The sequence below is a fragment of the Tupaia chinensis genome, unplaced genomic scaffold (genome assembly GCF_000334495.1).
Source record: "Tupaia chinensis unplaced genomic scaffold, TupChi_1.0 Scaffold148234_1, whole genome shotgun sequence".
Lineage (NCBI taxonomy): Eukaryota > Metazoa > Chordata > Mammalia > Scandentia > Tupaiidae > Tupaia > Tupaia belangeri.
The window spans coordinates 2,820,920-2,841,818 of record NW_006208084.1 but is presented as its reverse complement, the minus strand read 5'-3'; the positions used below and the strand labels follow the sequence as shown (position 1 = coordinate 2,841,818).

At 38.3% G+C, this 20,899-nt stretch overlaps 1 protein-coding gene across 6 annotated transcripts in view; it reads right to left on the bottom strand.

Moving 5' to 3' along the window:
• The window catches only part of LARGE1 (LARGE xylosyl- and glucuronyltransferase 1), a 662,422-nt gene that overhangs the window by 84,297 nt on the left and 557,226 nt on the right, over positions 1–20,899 (bottom strand). For all 6 annotated transcript variants that reach the window (XM_027769037.1, XM_006170333.2, XM_027769041.1 and 3 more), the window contains 2 exons: positions 16,605–16,717; positions 14,703–14,828 (listed from right to left, as the gene is read on the bottom strand). In XM_027769037.1, coding sequence (XP_027624838.1) covers positions 14,703–14,828; positions 16,605–16,717 — 239 coding nt within the window. The remainder of the gene's footprint in view (positions 1–14,702; positions 14,829–16,604; positions 16,718–20,899) is intronic.

Below are 20,899 nucleotides of genomic sequence, written 5' to 3'. Positions count from 1 at the left end.
GCTGATGGAGAGCAGCAGGGAAGGGTGCATCTGTACTCTCTCCGGGGAGGAGCATTACAAACAGCAAGTAGGATGCCCTTCATAACTGTGGGACACAATGGATAAGAGGTAAAGGAAGAGGACATGAAATGGCAAAATGCACCTTCACACAGAATCTGAGGTCCAGGCAGGTGCAGAGGGACGGACAGGCACACCGTGTTCTTGGTCCTGCACTTAGGGCTGCATGCAGTGTCCAGGCATTGGTAGGACCCAGAGGGAGAGCTCTGGCCTATCATTTTCCCTCTTTCATCTCTTACCCCTCTCTCCCTAGGTCCAGGGCAGCTCCTCTTTTATACATCAGCTGCATTCAGCAGAAGGCGTTAGGAGTTCGTTAGATATTAGTGGATATAAGAACTTCACAGTCTTTTTTTTTTTTTTTTAGATTTATCTAAACAGATATGAGTAAAACTGACTTAACACGGTGTGTCTTAAAGAAATTCTACTTTAGGGACCAGCAGTTAGCGTAATGGCTATGTCACTGGACTCCCATGTAGTTGACCGCGGTTCACGTCCCAGACATGGTGGCTTAAAACTCACGCTAGGCACGTGTGCGTGCGTGCCCAAGATCCCAAGAGGAGAACGGAGAAGGGATTGCGGTGTGGCCATCCCCCCTGGGGGGGTGATTTCTTGGTTTCTGTCTCTCTGTCTCTCTTTGTCTGTTTGGTGAGTGCATGCGCCCTATAGCAAAAACCTCTCCAAAAAAAAAAAGAAAAGAAAAGAAAAAAGAAATTCTACTTTACACATGACACTACCAGAGGGAGTTCATGAATTATCTTGTTTGATTGGTTCAAAGTGACAATAACTAAACAACCAGTAAGCAATGTCAATATGATTAGCCATCTGTTACCCCAAGATACACTCTTGGTGAAAAATGGCGTCTGTTTTATTTCCCGAAGCATCACTAGTAAGAGTGCCTGGTGTGTAGTACATGTTCAATAAATACAGAGGCATGAATGTCTCGGACTACCTATGATGGCAGATACAATATACTTGCCCTTGGACACCTAGGATCTATAAAATACCTGAATTGAAAGTCCACAAGTAAAAAGTTTCCCCTAGTTTTTGATGCCTTTTCCTTTGTTTTTTTTTTGTGGCTGCCTGCCAATTTTGAGGGTGTCAGATGTCATGTCAGTATAAATATCTAGTTTGTTCAATGAAACTTCAATTTTGCAAGACATCTAGAAAGGTTTTCTTTCCACCTTTCTAGGATTTAAAAACATTGTGGCAAATTGTACACATTTACTATTTTAACCTCTTAAGCATATAATTCAGTGTCATGAATTATATCCGCACTCTTGTACAACCATCACTATATCTTCAGAATTCTGTTCATCTTCCCAAACTGACACTCTGTTTGCTTTTTTTTGGAGAGATTTTTGCTATAGGGCGCATGCGCTCGCCAGACAGACAGAGACAGACAGAGACAGAAAGCGAGAAATCACCCCCCAGGGGGGATGGTCATGCCGCAATCCCTTCTCCTCCATTCTCCTCTCAGGATTCTGGACACACACACACACACGCGCCCGGACTCTGTATTCTTTAAACACTAACTTTCCATCTCCCTCCCTGCAACATGTGACGACCACCGTTCTCCTTTCTGTCTCTATGAATTGGACAAATCTAGGGATGGCATGTGAGTAGAATCATATGATATTTCTTCTTCTGAGTTTGGTTTAGTTCACTTAATATAATGTCCTCAAAGTTCATCCATATTATAGCTTATGTTAAAAATTCATTCTTGTTCAAATCCTCACAAGGTTTTTTCAACTACACTGACATTTGTGAAAGTTTTCTGTTTTTCCTTTTTTTTTTTTTTTTTAAGTTTTTGCCATAGGGCATATGTGCTCACCAGAGAGAGAGAGTGACAGAGAAAGGGAAAGTGAGAAATTGTGCTCCCCCCTCCCCGGGGAGGCATACAATTCCCTTCTCCTCCACTTTCCTCGTGGGTTAGGGGTATGGATACACCATACCCAGCATGATTTTCAAGCTAACAGGTCAGGAGGCCACGTGGGATCCAGCTCCTTAACCTCCACACCACCTGCTGGCCCTTTTTACTTCTGATAGGAAAACTCTTGGGAGTTGACAAGTTTCCAGTGCTCTGCCTGGTAAAGAAATGCCATTTGTTGTGAGGTCATGGGTCTTTCTAAGCACTGCTTCAATCTGTTGCCATTTGCCCACTGATAGCTGAACCCAGAGTGCTTCAGTTAGTTATGTATGTTGGAATACCTTTTTTCTTTTCTTTTTTGGTGATGTCCCTTTGGTGTAGGTATTAATTTCAGTGTGTTTAATCATTTCACTTATGATATATATACTTGAAGTCTTCTTATATAAATTCTTCACTATTTTGAGATCTTAGGCACGTTTCCTTTAAATAATTATTAAATTAAATTAATTAATTATTATTATTTTAAAATTTGGTATAGGGTATGTGCACTCACTGGGGGGCAGAGAGAGAGAGAATGTGAAAAAACAAGCTGAAACGTTTGGGACTCAAACTGCAGTCAGCCATGTGAGAGTCCAGTGCCTTAACCACTACGATACCTGCTGATCTTAGTTTCCTGGTTTTGTCTTTTTTTTTTTTTTTAAGAATTATTTTATTTAACTTTAAAAAAAAATATTATCATTATTATTTTCTAGTTTGATTAGAGATAGACAGAAAGAGAGGAAGTGAGAAAGCAAGCCACCAGGTCCGAGACTTGAACCGTGGTTGGCCATGTGGGAGTCCAGTGCCTTTAACCACCATGCCACTTGCCGGCCCCATTGTCTTTTTTTTTTTTTAAAGAAAGTTTAGTTTGGCCTTTCACTTTATTTTTAATTTACATTTAATCACTGTACATCTTTACATTGTATAACATGGTTTTCCAGCATGAAAACAGTGCATATTAGTCAAATCAGAGACATTATCATCTTCATTACCATCAACAGATAACTTCTCATTTTTGTGTCTATTCAATGTTTTGATTCCCAGATCCCCTATCTCCCACCTCCTATTACCTACCCCTTTTATACTATCTCTAGCAACTACAGTTACCCTCCCCACTATAATACCTTCTTATTGTTCAGTTTCTGCTATAGAATGCAGACATTTAGTACATATTTAACAGGGGTATACAATGCTTGTCTTTCATATTCTAGCTTGCTTCACTTAGCATTAAATCTTTCACATTTGTCCACTTTATATCAAATGGCAGGGTCTACACCAAGGGGGGTGCTTTGAGAGAGCTATCTGTTCAGCTCATTTGTCCACCTTTTCACTGGATTTTTTTGGGGGGGGGCAGGTAAGCTATGTGACTTCTCTGTATATTCTGCTTATCAGCCCTTATCTGAGGCATAATTCGTAAATATATTCTCCCACTCTGAGGGTTGTATCCTCACTCAAATTATTGTTTCTTTTGCTGTGCAGAAGCTTTTTAGCCTGATGCAGTCCCAGCTGTCTATTTTTGGGATTACTGCCTGTACTTTACTGTACTTTAGAAGTCTTATTTAAGAAGTCTTTGCCTATTCTAATGTCTGTAAAACTTTCCCCTATATTTTTCACCAGTAGTGTTACAATTTCAGGTTTTATGTTTAGATCTTTGATCTATTTTGAGCTGATTTTTGTTAATGGTGAGAGAGAGGGGTCCAGTTTCATTTTTCTGGAGGTAGATACCCAGTTTTCCAGTACTATTTGCTAAAGAGATTTTATTTTCCCCACTGAGTTGTCTTGTGCCTTTTGCTGAAAATCAGTTGGCTATAGGTTTTGATGTTTATTGCTGGTTTTCAGTTCTTTTCCATTGGTCTAACTGCCTCTTTTGTGTGTGTGTGTGTGTATGTGTGTCTATACCTTGCTGTTTTGATTATCATAGATTTGTAATATATTTTGAAGTCAGGAAGTAGGATGTCTCCTACTATATATTCTTTTTGTACAGTATTGCTTTGACAATATGGGGTTTTTAAATGATTCTAGATAAATTTTATTATTTTTTAATAATTATTTATTTTATTTTATTTATTCATTCATTTATTTTTTAGTTTGACCAGAGAGAGACAGAGGGTAACAGTGAGAAAGAAAGGAAGTGAGAAAGTAAGCCACCAGATTCAGGACTCGAACCCTGGTCGGCCATGTGGGAGTGTCCAGCACCTTAACCACCACACCACCGGCTGGTTCCCAAATTTTATTTTATTATTTTTTTGAAATAAGTTCTCTCATAGTTTGATCAAAATTGCATTGAATTTGTAGAAAAATTTGGGTAGGATTGATGTTTTGATTGGATTTTTTCTTCTAATCCAGAAACATGGAATGTCTTTCCACTTTTTTATATTACTTTCAATTTCTTCTAAGAGTTTTTCCACAGTTTTCCTTATAGAGGTCTTTCACTTGTTTAGTTAGGCTTATTCCTATGTATCTCACAGTTTTTGCAGCTATTGTAAATGTGATTGCTTTCTTCAATTCTACCTTGGTTTGTTCACTGTTGGTGTATAAAAATGCTATAAATTTTAGTATGTTGATTTTGTAGCTTACCACTTCATTTATCACTTCCAGAAGTTTTTTTTTTTTTTGGTGGATTTTTTTGGATTTTCTATTTATATAATCATATAATCTACAAATAGAAATAATTTCACTTAATGTCTCTCTCTGTCTGGCGAGCGCACGTGTCCTATAGCGAAAAAAAAATCTCTCCAAAAAAAAGAAAGAAAAAAAAAAAAAACCAACCAAACAAACAAACAAAATCCTTTCAGGATTAAGACTCAGAAACATTAGCAAAGAAGGGACCTTTCTTAACACAACAAAGCCATACAGGTAAGCCCATAGCTAACATCATAATGAATGGGGAAAAGCTAAAAGCTTTTCCACTAAAAACTGGAGTAAGACAAGGCTGCCCACTTTCTCTATTCCTTTTCTATACAGTCTTGGGAGGCCTAGCCAGTGCAATCAGACAAGAGAATAAAACATAAGGCCTTTCACTTTTAGGTCTTTAACCTATCCGGAAATAATTCTGTGTATAATGCAAGATGCAAATCCTTTTTTTTTTTTTTTTAAATTTTGTCGGAGTAATGTATGAAATAGCCAACAAGAAACAGAGTCAGAAAGAGGGGGAGAGGGAGAAGACACCTCCCAGTGGGCATGGTCATACTGAAATCCCTTCTCCTCCACCTCTCACGCTGTCAGGATTTTAGGCATATACTCATATGTGCCTGGTGCACTTTTTTTGGGGAGGTTTTCACTGGAAAGGCAGAGATAGACAGAGATAGAAAGTGAGAAATCACCCCCCAGGGGGGATGGCCATGCCACAATCCCTTCTCCTCCATTCTCCTCTCAGGATCTTGGGCACGCACACACACATGCCTGGCATGAGTTTAAGCCTCTGGGTCCAGGACTCAAACCACAGTTGACTACATGGGAGTCCAGCGATATAGTCATTACGCTAACTGCTGGTCCCCTGGTGAACTTTTCAAGTTGCTTAGACTGGGCTTTGAACCAAATAGTCACTCATGTGGGATCTGTTCCATTAATCACTGGGCCATACGGCTGATCTGAAACAGGGATTCATTAATTTTATTTTCTATGTGAATAATCAGGTGTTTCAACACAATTTATGTAAAATTCAATCCTTTATTCAATGATAAGCAATGCCACTTTATCACATATCAAATTTCCATACATGTGTGGGTGCTCTTGGGCTATGTATTTTTTTTTCTGCCTGCCTTTCTTCCTTTCTTTCTTTCCTTTTTCTTTCTTTCTTTCTATTTCTTTCTTTTCCTTCCTTCCTTCCTTCCTTCCTCTCTCTCTCTCTCCCTCCCTCTTTTCTTTTCTTTTTCTTTTTCTCTTTCTTTTCTTTTCTTTCATTGCCAGAGGGTGCCTCTGAATGCTTGAGAGGGAGGATAGTGACAGAGAGAGAGAGAGGGAGAGAGAGAGAGAGAGAGAGATCCCCACCAGTGGGGCCTGGTCATGATGCAATCCTTTTTTCTCCATTCTCCATCTTGTCAAGATCCTGCGCACCCATATGTGCATATTCCCAGTGTGTTTTTTAAGCTGCATGAGCCAAGATTCAAACTGTGGTCAGTCATGTGGGATACAACTCCCTCTGCACAGTACTGAACTGCTGTTCTATGGGACCAGATCTTATCTATTAGTTAGTTGGCACACCATTGAGCAGCAGATGATCAGCAAAGGTCTGCCCTCTGCTCTCAGTAGTTACTATTTATGAGTTTGTTGGTCAGGAATGAGTGTTTTTATTATTAAACAACTTTCCCACAACTATATAGTATTTTTCCTTTAATCTATTAACAAACTGAATGACACTTATGGATTTTTTATGTTAAATCATCCTTGTCTTTCCTGAAATAAACCCAACTTGGCTGTGATGTATTAGCTATTTTACACATGGCTGGTTCGAGTTAGCTAATATTTTGCTTAAGACTTTTGCATCTATATTCATGAGTGGGATAGACTGCAATTTTCCTTTCTTGTAATTCTCTTTGATTTTGGTATCAAAAATATCCTGTGCTGGGAGCCGTACCCCAGTCGGGGTGGGTGCACAGGAAGGTGACGCGGGTGAACAGGAATCAGACTAAGACCTCATGCCCTTTAGCATGTTCTTAGCCGGCTACAGCTAGAGTAAACTCCGGACTGCAGCCCTGATGGCCAGGAGTCATGCGTATTTATTACAGAAGGAGTTTTACAGGGGTAGGATGGGTGAGGGGAAATAAGTGAAGAATTTTACTCCAAAAGGTAAGGCATTTAAAGTATAGGAACAATAATCATAAAACATGACATCTGTTTTGTATCGGTATAAACAGTCATAATTTTTAGAACAAGGAAGTCCATTTTTTGGCTTCACTGAATGGGTTAAAATGTCATCTTCCTTTCCAATTCCCTGGAAAGGTTTTTTTTTTTTTTGTTTGTTTGTTTGTTTGTTTTTAAATTAGAAATGTCCTTTAATTTAAAAAAATTGGTAGAATTTATTTCTACTAATCAACTAGGAGTACTGTTTCCTCTTTTTTTTTTTTAAAGTTTAATGGCTAGGAGAGTTTATATAAATCAGTTATTATCCAGAGTTTATATAAGTCCAGAGTTTATATAAATCAGTTACTGTAAATTACACATTTCTAGGAATCTGTCCACTTCTCAAATTTATTGATCTAATGTTGTTCACGGTACTCTATTATCTTCAATAATTCTACTTTATCCATGCAATTAAAAGTTCCACAAATTGAGAGATCATTTGTTTTCATCTTTACTGTAAAACTAGAACTCAGAAGATTGCTAGCTCCAAAACACTTAGGCAATGGATAAATGAATCTGAAATTAATGCGACCTGAGTCATTTCTGGGTGAGTTATCTTTTTCATGAGAAGTTGTGCCATAGCTTTGTGTATTTCATCAGTCCCTTTCAAAAAGCCAACACTGGACTTCATTGAACAATTTGTTAATCAAATTTCTGCTATCTTCTTATGTCTTGCCTTTTATTTTCTTTGAATTTATTCTAATGTTCTTTAAATATCATCTTAAGTTGTAAACATGGCTTATTAATTTTTAGCTTTTTCTTTTTTAAACATTTAAGAATACACATTTTCCTACATGTTTATTTATCCCATTATTTCATTTTTTTTCTAAGAGGTATGTGAGCTTGCCAGAGGGGCAGAGAGAAAGGGAGGGAGTAAAAGACAGACAGAGAGAGGGGCGGGGAGCGAGCAAAAAACTTACTTTCCCATGTGGCATGACCACATCCCCATCTCCTGCATCAATCCCTCCTTTCTGGATTTTGGGATACATATACGTGTGTTTGACATGTTTCTCAAGCCATTGGGTCCTGGACTTGAACTGTGTGGTTGGCTATGTGAGATCTGATTGTCTTAAACACTAGACCATGGAGTTGGCCCATCCTCCTAATTCTGATGTGTATTATATTTATTTTCACTTAGTCTTTAAGTAGTTTCTAGCTTTAATTATAATTTCTTTTTTTTCCTTTTTTTGGAGAGGTTTTTGCTACAGGGCGCGTGCGCTTGCCAGACAGACAGAGAGAGACAGAGAGACAGAAAGCGAGAAATCACCCCCCAGCGGGGATGGTCACGCTGCAATCCCTTCTCCTCCATTCTCCTCTCAGGATCTTGGGCACACATGCACACGTGCCCGGTGTGAGTTTAAGCCACTGGGTCTGGGACGCAAACTGCAGTTGGCTACATGGGAGTCCAGCGACATAGCCATTATGCTAACTGCTGGTCCCTATAATTTCTATGTTTTGACCCATAAAGTTTGTTTTAATTTCAATCAAATGGATTTTCACTTACCTTACACTGTCTTCTAATTTAATTGCATGCTATTCAGAAAACTATGGTATAATATGATCCTTTGTAATGTATTAAGATTTGCTTTAGGGTCTAGTACATGGTTACTTTTTAATATACGTTCCCTGTGAGCTTCAGAAGGATGTATTTTCTCTAATTGTTAGATATAGGTTCTTTATTTGTCCAATAAATCAATTGTGTTATCTGTGGAGATCAAATCTATATTTTCATCAATGTTTTGGTCTTTCTCATCTTTATATTTAAAAAAAAAAATGTTAAGTTTTCCACTATGATAACAGACTTATCCCTCCAAAGTTCTAATGAGATATGTGTGTGTGTGTGAGTATAAATATGTATGTAAATATATTCATATATGTATATTTTTATAAAGATATACGTACAGGTAAACATTTATATAAACATGCACTACTGCATGAGTTATATACATGAGAATTCTTGTGTCTTCTGAATGAACTTTTTATTTTTGGGTTCTGATCATCTCTAATGCTTTGTCTAATATCAGTGTAGTGAACCCAGTTTTTAGATATTGCCTTACGATCTTACTATTACATATTTTGCTGTCAATCTTTTCATATTATTATGAGGAATGTATATCTTTTGTAAATAGCACATGATGGATTTTTTAATTCAATCTGATGATCTATCTTTCCATTGCCAAAATTAGTTTATTTTCATTATTTGATTATTACCATATTTGGACTTATTTCTATTACCTTGATTTCTTGCATTTTATTTACCTTATTTTTTCTGTACTTTCTTTTCTCTTGTTTCTGCACTTGTTTTTAAAAAAAGATTAAGCTTTTTTTGTGTGTGTTATAGTTAAACATATTCCATTCACCATTCGATATAGCATAGATTTAGAAGTTGTATACCTTTTAAAAATTATTTTAGAGCTTAATATTGAAATGTTAGCTTTCATCTTTAGCTTAGTGCCTAAAGTTACCTTGACTCTCTCCCTAACAACAACAACAAAAAAACCGATTCAAGAGTCCTCCTAATCATTTACATGCTGTCACTTTCCGGTATTAAAGGCACTGCACAACCCTTTTTTTTTTTTGAGAGGTTTTTGCTATAGGGCACATGCGCTCTCCAGAAAGACAAAGACAGAGAGAAAGTGAAAAATCATCCCCCCCCACCCCTGCCCGGATGGGATGGTCATACCACAATCCGTTCTCCTCTTGGGATCTTGGGCATGCATGCACATGTGCTCGGCGTGAGTTTAAGCTACCAGGTCCAGGACTTGAACCGCCGTCAACTACATGGGAGTCCAGCAACAGAGCCATTATGCTAATTGCTGGTCCCGAGGACAACCTTTTTGAACTCTCAAATGGTACATTGTTGCTTAAAGTTCTGACATATTATTCCATAGCTTGTTCAACTTTCCTTCTGAATGTGGGATCATATTCTTTATTCCTGAAGTTATCTCTTAGAAGTTTCTTAGTGTAAGTATGTTTGTGGTAAATTTTCTTTATTTTTGCTTATTTGAAGATTTCTTTCTCATGCTTGAAAGATTATTTTGCTAAGTATACAACTCATTGTTGTTTACTCTTGGCACATTGAAAATATTGTTCACATCTAGCTTTCTCTATTATTTCCTTCTGATAGTACTATTAAATATACTCCAATTTCTTAACTTTTTTCTAAACTGTTATATCCCTTTTTAATTCTGTGTTGTGTTTTAGACAATTTCTTCAGATATCTATTTTAGTTCACTAATTCTCTCTTCTGCTAGGTTTAATTTACTGCTCAATACAGTCATTCGATTTCTAATTTAGTACTTACATTTTCACTTTTAGAAATACACTATTCATTGTTTAGACTCTCCTGTTCCTCAGTCTTATTTTAAATATTCTCTCCAATTTCTTAAACATAACAAAAACATTATATTTTATATCTAATGAATTAAGTAACAGCAATCTTTGAGGTTTATGCCTATAGTCTGCAGTTTTTTCCCTTCCTCAGGAAGGATTACTCCCTATGACTCAATGATTGAGAAGTGATTCTCCTTAAAACTTCCCCTAAAGAATTCTGAAGCCTTATTTTTTATGGCATTCTTCCAGATCAGATTTGTGTTTGCTTCGGCCAGAAACCTGAAAAATTTTTGTTTTTGTCCCACACATGTACTTTCAGGCACCCAAATAATACGAGCATAGGCTGAAACTCAGAAATTCTCAGGGGCAACCTTTCTTCTACCTAAAGCCAAGAATGAAACAGACAACATCTCTACTGTCCCCTTCTACTATGGGCTTTATTAACTGTTTATCCTTGTGGATCTTTTTAATGTTAGGGTCTTCTAGTTGTCCTTCTAGGGCCTATACAGAGTACCTCAATAGAAGGATTATATGAGAGTACTTCAAAAAGTTTGTGGAAAATGAAATTAAAATATGAGTTTATTTTGGTAGAAACATTTTTGAAATTCATGCATAATGTTTTATAAAAATTATATTTATCATTATTATTATTTTGAATTTGATACAGGGCACATGAACTCACCAAAGAGAGAGAAAGAGAGAGCAAGAGAGAGAGCGAGCAAGCATGCTGTCAGGTGTGGGACTTGAACTGTGATCAGCCATGTGCAATTCTAGTGCCTTAATGACCATGCCATCTGCTGGACCTATGCAATGTGTTTTTATAATATGCATGCTTCATGAACTTTCTGAAGACCTCTCACACACATTTTGCTGTCTTTGATGAAGGCCTACTGTCCCTCATTCATGATGGCATTCTCTTCTTTGAACAATAGATTATATAATTACCTACTATGAAAAATACTATTTCTCTATATACTTCCATAGAACACTTCTGATACCAGATACTATGGATTTTGTTTTCCCCCACCCCTACCAATTCTCTGACAACAGCTGAGTGTCCTACAATTTAATCCAATTCTAACTTTCTCTATGTGGAGTAAACATCAGATCCAGTAAGACTGTATTTGCAACAGGTGCCAGTTGCAAATATGGGCCTAGCAGACTTCTTCCTGAACAGATATGCACTGTGAGTTCCAACACTCCTCCTCTTGGGTTAAATGATTTTCTAGAAAGGCTCATGTAAGTCCATGAAACATACCATTTATATCTATTGGCTTATTATGAAGGATACAACTCAGAAACAGACAGATGGTAGAGATAAATAGCCCAAAGTATGGAACCACGGTTGGAGCTTCCATGCCCTCTTTGGATATACCACCTTACCAGTGTTGTTCACCAGCCCAGGTACTTCTCTGATCTTGGTGTTCAATAGTTTTTATTAAGCTTATTCTCCAGCATCACTTTGTCCCTCCCACCATTAGTGTAGGAGAGTTCCCCTTTCACTACAACCCTACCAACACTTAACACTTTTTGTATTTTGAATCTTCACCATTCAGATATAGGTTAGGTGGTATCTCACTGTGGTTTTAATCTGTATCTCCCATATGCTGAGAGATGTTGAGCATTTCCTAATATGCTTTTAGGCTGTTTGCATGTCTTTCTTAGAGAGATATTTGTTCAGAGTATTTCCCCATCTTTTAGTTGGGTTAATCTTTTTTTTTTCCCCCCTGGTAAGCCACTTGAGTTCTCTGTGTATTCTGGTTATCAGTCCCTTATCTGAGGCATATTTTACAAAAAGATTCTCCCATTCTGAGGGTTGTTGTTTCACACTAATTACTATGTCCTTTGCTGTACAGAAACTTCTATTTAATCTGATATAGTTCCACTTGTCTATTGTAGGGATTATTGCCTGTGCTTTGGAAGTCTTACTTATGAAATCTTTCTTTGCCTACTCCAATGTCCCCCAGAGGTTCCCCTGTGTTTTCCACCAGTAGTTTTACAATTTGACGTCTTAGATTCAGATCCTTGATCCATTTTGAGTTGATTTTTGTTAATATAGAAAGATGGAGATTTGGTTTCATCTTTCTGTAGGTGGATTCCCAGTTTTCCCAGCATCATTAGCTAAAGAGGTTTTCCTTTTCCCAGTAGATTGACTGGTATCCTTTGTCAAAAATCAGTTAGCTATAAATTTTTGGTTTTATTTCTGGGGTCTCTATTCTATTCCATTGGTCCACCTGTCTGTTTTTGTGCCAATACCATGCTGTTTTGATTATCACAGCTTTATAGTATATTTTGGGGTCAGGGAGTGATATGCCACCCACTCCACTCTTCCTGTGCAGGATTGCTTTGGTAATATGAGGTCTTTTATGATTCCAGACAACTACTATGATTGTGTTTTCTAGATTTAGACATTTCTAGATATCTAGAATGTTTCTGGTATTTTGATTGGAATTGTATTTAATATGTAGATTAACTTGGGTAGAATTGTGATTTTGATTATATTAATTCTTCCAATCTAGGAACATGGGATTTCCTTCCAATGTTTTGCATCATTTTCAATAACTTTTTTAAGATTTTCATAGTTTTCTTTGTAAAGGTCTTGAATTCCTTAGTTAGATTTATCTCTAGGTATCTTATACATTTTGTGGCTATGGTAAAAAGAATTTCCATTCTACTTGTTCATATATAGAAATGCTATATATTTTTAGATGTTAATTTCATATCCTGACACTTTACTGTATTCATTTATTACTTCGAGAAGTTTCTTTATGGAAATCTTTGGGTCTTCTAAGTATACGATCATGTCATCTGCAAATAAAGATATTTTCAACTCTTCACTGCCTATATGAATACATTTTATATTATTTTCTTTTCTGATTGCATTGGCTAAGTCTTCCAGCACTATGTTAAAAAGCAGTGGAGAAAGTGGGCAGTCTTCTCTAGTACCAGTTTTGTTTGTTTGTTTGTTTTTCAGTGGTTTTTTTTTTTTTTTTGAGAGGTTTTTGCTATAGGGCATGTGCACTCTCCAGAAAGACAGAAAGAGGCAGAGAGACAGAAAGTGAGAAATCAACTCCCAGGATTGCCACGCCACAATCCCTTCTTCTCCATTCTCCTCAGGATCTTAGGCATGCACGCACACAGGTCTGGTGTGAGTTTAAGCCATCAGGTCCGGGACTCAAATCGCAGTCGACTACATGAGAGTCCAGTGACATAGCCATTACGCCAAATGCTAGTCCCTCTAATACCAGTTTTTAGTGGAAAAGCTTTTAGCTTTTCCCCATTCAATATAATGTTAGCTATAGGTTTTTCATATATAGCTTTTATTGTGTTGAGAAATGACCCTTTTATACCAATCTTGTTGAGAGTCTTAATCAGGAAGGGATGTTGTATTTTATCAAATGCTTTCTCTGCATCAACTGAAATGATCATACGGTTTTTATCTTTCTTTCTGTTAATATGGTGTATTATATTTATGGTCTTGCATATGTTGAAACTCCCTTGCATTCTGGAATAAAGCCTACTTGGTCATGATGAATAATCTTTTTTTATATGTTGTTAGATATGATTTACAAGTAACTTGTTGAGAATTTTTGCATCTATATTCATCAGAGATATGGGTCTGTAGTTTTCCTTTTTTGGGTATAGAGGATATTGTGACACACTCTTTAACTCTGAGCTTAGCCATGTGACTAATTTGGCCAATGGAACATTAGTAACAATCTCTTGGGTCTTCTCCCATACACTTGAGTGTCCTCTTCCATGAGAACACAAGAATGGTCAGCTGACAGAACAGAGGACATACTGGAGTTGTCTCAGGACCAGCCATGTCAATCTAAAGCTGACCAGCGACATTTGATGAAGCCAGTGAAAATCAGAGAACCATCCAGCAACCTGTAGACTCATCAATTAATTTAGGCTGCATTAGAATACGTTGCTACACAGCATTATCTATAGTGATGGGTAACTGATAAAATAATGTCTTCGTCATCTTTCTTCTGCAAGTCCTATCAGTGTTTGCTATGTAGAGGGAAACAATAAAGACTTTTCTGTCACCGATTCTTCTCTGAGGGTGAGAAGAATGAGATAATTATGATTGCATCTCTCCTCTCTCCACACCTATCATAGTATCTACCATGTTTATTTATACCTATCTTTCTTCATGTTTCTCTCCTCCTCTAAACCATGGATAACTCAGAAATAGGAAGTTAGTTAATTACATGGACATCTATAGTACCTGGCACAGAGGAGGCCCTCAAACAAACAAATGTTTTTGCTTGAAATGAAGGAGCTGATGTGAATCAAAACAGCTGGCAGTAGATGGCAACCACAAGTTGGTTCTTATGCCAGAGGATTTCATGCTTTCTAAAAGCCCAAACAAGGGTGGATAGGAAAAAACAAAAACAAAAACAATAAAACAAACCAACAGAGAAACTACTCTCTGCACTCTTATCTCTATCACCACAGTGCACTCAAAGCTCACTGCCATCCATACCCCTAAAAGGTCCCTATGACTCAGCTTCCTTCTGCCAACTGTAGGAACTGTACTCTACCTCCAGGTCCTTACCTTCAGATCAGACACATCTCTGTAGCACTGTTCAGAGCGGGTGTGATCCGACAGCTGCACGTTCCAGAAGCAGGGGAGCTGATACACAAGGAAGGGGTTTTGTTTGATGACAGCATTGAAAATATCCTGAAAGATAAAAGCCAAAAACACAGTCAAGGCAGTGAGAAGGGCTCACTTATGATCTGTTTCTTGAGGTTCTGCATCCCCTGGGAAAGGGCTTTCTCTTGGGCCGCCTGCTCTGAACACAGACTGGCTCTCACTGTGGGTCATTTCTCTTGTCTGTTATCTCTAAGAACCAAGCAATAATATTTGGATAGAGGCAGGAGATTGCCCCAGGTTGGCTGTAGCTCATGGGTCCTTCTGGTCCCATAAAGCATCATCCAGTGTGTATAAGTGAGGCAGCCAAAGAACATCTTTCCTACCATTGCTGGCATATATGTAATAAATAAAGTCCTCTTGCTTTCCCTCTTCCCATTCTTTCCAGGAGCCCTGAGCCTCCTAGAGAGGAAATTGCATGATGACAAGCTCATTTAGAGGCTGAGATGAATTACAGATTCTCCTTTTTAATGCTCTTCCTGGGGCTTTGGCTAGACATGGTGATGGATGCTCCTTGGACTCCTGCAGGCCATGGTGCCCAGAGTGTGCATTCTCCATTTCAAAATCCAACCCCGACTTGTCCAGGGAGGCTTCACCACTTTGGGTTCTTCTCCAAAATCTCACATCAGGCCTTACTTATTAACTAGCTGCTGACAGGTGATGCCGGCAGGTGAATTATAGGTCTTCGTGGCAGGAGATGGCTGAATAAACTATCCTCATTGGACATGGACATACACTTGCTAGCTATTGGGGACACACTCAAGTCATTGTGGCCTGACTTAAAATATGAGGATGGTGTACAATTTCCCCCTTAGGTTTAAAATGGCTGTTTTTGTTTTTAAACTAATTTACTATGCTATATATCATGTTTGAAAAGGGAAGTCAGTTTCAAGTTGCTTGGGAAACAGTGAATTATAATGTTTAAAAAAATAGTGAAGTACCCTACAGAGTTTCTTATGCTCTATTAGACAACATTGTAGAAATCTGACAAATCAGGAAATTGAACACTGAACAAAAAAGCAAAGAGTAAGCTCCCTTTTTGGATGAAAGGAGGATGAAATGCAGAAAACCCAAAGAAATCATCTTTGTGTTTCCTGTACCTCAGAAAGATTAAAAAAAAAACTGAGTGAGTGATTCTGGTAGACCCAAGGTCAAAGATCTGAGCTCCCTGTCAAAACAAGGAATGAGTTTTTAAAGAATATTTGTTACAGTGTGGTGGAGTTCAAGGACTTTTCCAGTTTCCCTGGATAAAAAACTGTTTTTGGGAGCTAGGTGGTTTGCCCTTTGTATTTAAATGCATTTCTCTTCAGTGTAGGGCCCCTAGTTCAGGCTTTGCTTTAATTGTTAAGACTCTATTTGTCAGTGAGACAGAAGAAATATTCTTCAGAAAGTGTGCAGTGGCACTATGGTGTCTCAGAAGTCAGGCACTGTACATTCCATGCTGCCAATGAAGAAGGTGACCTCTTTCCACACAGCAGAGGGACATCTACTTATGATTCTGCTTCAAGAAACTATGAGCTCATTGAGGCCAAGGACTGTATCATTCATTTAGCTTTGTCTTCCTTTTTCAAAATGTAGCCCCTAATATACAATGTTCAGTGAAACTCTGCTGAATGAGCAAGTGAATGAACACAGGGAACAAACTAATGGGTTGAGCTGTTGACTTAGATGGGTAAATATAAGCAGCTCGAAGTATACAGTCATGTAATAGATAAAAAAAAAAATTCTGACTCATCTACTTTTAAGTTTCTTTGAGAAATAGTACCAAGGTGCTTAGGATTAGTATTTTCTAACCTTGTTGCTCACCTGATCAGCCAAGGATGTGGACAGCATGCCCATGAGTTCTCTTTCTGCAGTCAGTCTCCACATCTGCTCCCATTTCATCTTCCGCAGCTTATCCAAAAGCAGCAGTATCACCCCTGAGCAAAAGAGAATCACAAATTAACAGTAAGACAGACAGTCAGGCACACTTGTTCATAGCACAGCCACCACCCCACAGGGACAGTGTCTTGTGCAAAGAAGCTCCCTAAGGTATTTTCCTTCTAAAAGCTCTTGTAGTGAGAGTGAGACTTCATCATGCAGAGCAAACATTTTTAAGACAAACACATTCAGGTTCTGCCCCAGATGCTGCCAGGTACTCAGTATGAAACATTAAGCAATCTCTCTGAGTATCCTCATCACATGGAGAAGAGTGATGCAGCCCTCAAAGGCTGTCAGAAGGATTAAATAAGATGGGAAAAAGTGCCTACTTAGCATTTTCTGGAGCTGGATACTGGTGATGGTTACACAACAATGTGAATAGACTTAATGCCACTGAATTGTACAAGTAAACATGGCTAAAATGCTAAATTTACACAACATATATTATACTATAATGATAAAATACATATCATACTTTGTTGATACCTGATACATAGTACATTCTTTATAAGCACAGGTTCTCTCCTATTATTTTTTCCCAGATATATGACAACCAAACTAGGTTTAATTGATAAATTATATTTATATATATTATTTACTTTTAGAGACAAAAAAGCAGCTCTCTATCACTTTATCCTTGGTAATGTCTTTGTCACTTTTCTTGACAAGCCATATAGAGATGATTTCAAGGGACACTTTTGTGGCATGCCCACATCATCACAGAACTCAACTATGGTGAAAGCATAACGATACTGGGTCTTTACAATGAGGTGCAAAAGTCTTTGAGTTCATAAGAAAATAATACTCTGAGGTTGGTTCTCCTTGTCACCATCTCCTTTTTGGTATTTGTTATTTTTATGGAGTAAGACCTGGGCAAATGGGGGAATGTTCAAGCAGGGAACTTTCCATTGCATATACCTTTTAGCATCTTTTATTTCATCTTATTATTTTTTAAAGAAATAATCTTGCCATATCATGTATGATTCTTCTACCTCAGCCTCCCAGCTGGGGCTATAAGTGTAAACCACCAGGCCAGCCTTAAGTTTACAATCCTCTAGCCTCAGCCTCCCAAATCATTGGGATTATGGGTGTACACCACTATGTCTGACTTTTAGGTTGGACCAGAAATTGAATTTGGGTCTCCCATGTGGTCCCAGCATCTGGAGTGTAGCATCTCAGTCATGCATGCCACCATGGCTGGGCCTGTATTTTTAAAAATGTTGAAAAAACTAAATGTATTAATGAGGCAAAAAAATAATAAATCAATAAAAATCTCACAAGAAAAGTTTATTTTGTCTTAGCTGAGTAGCTTAAAAACAGCTATCTGCTATCAGGCCAGTTTGAGTGTATAGAGAAAGCACAGAGCACAACACAAAGAGCCAAAAGAATTTCCCTGCAGGCCACTGCAGCTAGTGTGGTACATGGAATTAAAGCACCTGTGGGTTCCCAAATCAATCCTCCTCAGGATGCTTGGCTCAGCAGAAAGGTCCACGGAGAAGACTTTGGGCAGTTTAAAAATGTACTTTGTTGATAACTGATATATACATTCCTAATGTTCTAGAAAAACTGATTCAGGACAAGCAGCTAGCATAATGGTTACGTCTCTGGACTCCCATGTAGTCAACCACAGTTCAAGTCCCAGACCTGGTGGCTTAAACTCACACCGGGTGTGTGTGTGTGCATGCCCAGGATCCCAAGAGAAGGGACTGCTGTGTGGCCATCCCCCCTGAGGGGGTAATGTCTTGCTCCATCTTTCTGGTGAGCGCACATGCCCAATAGCAAAACACCTCTCCAAAAAAAAAAAAAAAAAAAAAAAAAAGAGAGAGAGAGAAAGAAACTGATTCCCCCAAATCACTCCTAAACTAAAAGAGAGAGAGAGAAAGAAACTGATTCCCCTTAATCACTCCTAAAAGTCAGTTTAATACTTCTTATTTCAGTAGCACATATTTGCAACAGCGACAACAAAACATAGATTTGCCATTTAGTAAATGGTGCTTGGTCAGATAGAGTGAAAATGAAAAAAAAAAGTATAAATACATAAATATTTGTATAAATATATACAGATTTAAATATTGGACAAGCTCTTCCTATGCTAGCCAGGCCAGCTTTGAGCTTATAATCCTCTTGCCTCAGTATCCAGAGTCACTGGGATTATGGGTGCACACCACCATATCTGACTTTTAGGTTGTACCAGAAACTGAACTGCAGTATCTCCCGCACTATTTCAGTTTGCTATCAACTGCACTGGCAGGCTGGGCCTCTATGAACTTTTCGGAGAGCCTTCATACTAGATTCAATCAAACTCAGATCTGCCTGACACCAAAGGCAGTGTTTCTTCTACTATAACACATAGACAGGAGCCTTCGCAATACTAATTTAGAGACATGGGACTCAGGCTTTTTTATTTCCTCTTAAGTTTTACATGTAAGAGAATATATATGTGTGTGTGTATTACACACACAAACACACACACACACACACACACATTTGAATGGGAAGAATGTGATAAGACCCAGAGATCTGAACTTGTCAAGTCAGAAAGGCAAACGGCATTAATGATCTCTTTTGTGCTTTGTTATTTTTTTTAATGCATATCACTTCCCATAATGCTACCAATATCTCTACAAGACTGATTCTGTCAGATTTATTTCACAGATGGAGAAACTGTAGAGCAAGGTCCAACACTTGCTCAGTTCACAACAGATATACATGGGGACTTCAAAAGTCCATAGAAAAATGGGAACCAGCAGTTAGCGTAATGGCTATGTCGCTGGATTCCCACGTAGTCGACCGCGGTTCGTGTCCCGGACCCGGTGGCTTAAAACTCACGCCGGGCGCGTGTGCGTGCGTGCCCAAGATCCCGAGAGGAGAATGGAGGAGAAGGGATTGCGGCGTGACCATCCCCCCTGGGGGGTGATTTCTCGCTTTCTGTCTCTATGTCTCTCTCTGTCTGTCTGGCGAGCGCACGCGCCCTACAGTGAAAATCTCTCCAAAAAAAAAAAAAAAAAAGTCCATAGAAAAATGGAATTAACTGGTGCAAAACTTTGACCATGTTTACTTTCTTCATAGTAAGAATTTTTTGCAAACATTTTAAAAGTTTATTTTATTCATCACAGAAATTATGCATGCATATATAAGAGAGAGAGAGAAGCACCAACAAGCTCTCATCAGATCACAGTCCCCTTCCCCTGGCCCTCCAGCTTTTCAGGATTTGGGGCATTTTGCATGTAGCCAGTATGTTTTCAAGCTGATCTGGGGACCTGAACTCACAGTCAGTCATGTGACTTCCAGCACTGCAGTTCAGTTTGCTATCAACTGTACCACCAAGGTTGGCCTCCACGAATATTTTGAAGATCTGTTGCAATAGATTCAATCAAACTCAGATCTGCCAGATTCCAAAGGCAGTGTTTCTTCTACTATAACACACAGACCTGAGCCTCAGCAATGTTGCTTTAGAGATGTGGGACTCAGTCTTCTCACCCCTCCCCTTAATTTCTCTGTGGAGAAATGAAGACTAAATGCAGAAATCCAGGACGTTTACCACGTCACTCAGCCTTTCTTTGTGTGTTTTTATTTTTATTTACATGTTTTAAATGTGAAAGGTCAATTCATTTATTTATTTATTTTTTCCTATGGGAAAGAGAGACAGCGAAAGAGGCATCACCAGAGAAGCACACTGTGATCCATCCCAGTCTTGGCCAACCTGGGTCACGGGTCAGCATGTGCCTATGTGCTCAGGGAGGTCTCGGGATGTGAGCTGAGGACCTGTCTCATGTGTCCGGTTGCAATGCTACTGAGCCATCACCTGGCTCCTTTTAGGTGGCTTTAACTTGATTTCTAAAATTATAAACTATTTCAAACCAACAGAAAAGTACAGAAACTAATATAACAAACACCCTGACCTAGACATAATAAATGCTAACATACTGCCACAACTGTTGTTTAAAAAGATAAAACATTACAGGTACAGCAACAGTTCTTCCATCTCATTCTGCCTTCTCGCTTCCTCAGAGGCAACCACTGTCCTGTGGTGGTTGTGTTTCATTCTCTGTGAATTTTTCTATTTTAATTTTCTATGCATAAAATAAATATATGTGATATTTTTAGTATATCTTGATCTCATATTTCCTGTGCCAATGTGCCTTGTCACCTATTATTACATCTTTAAGATGTAAAAATGT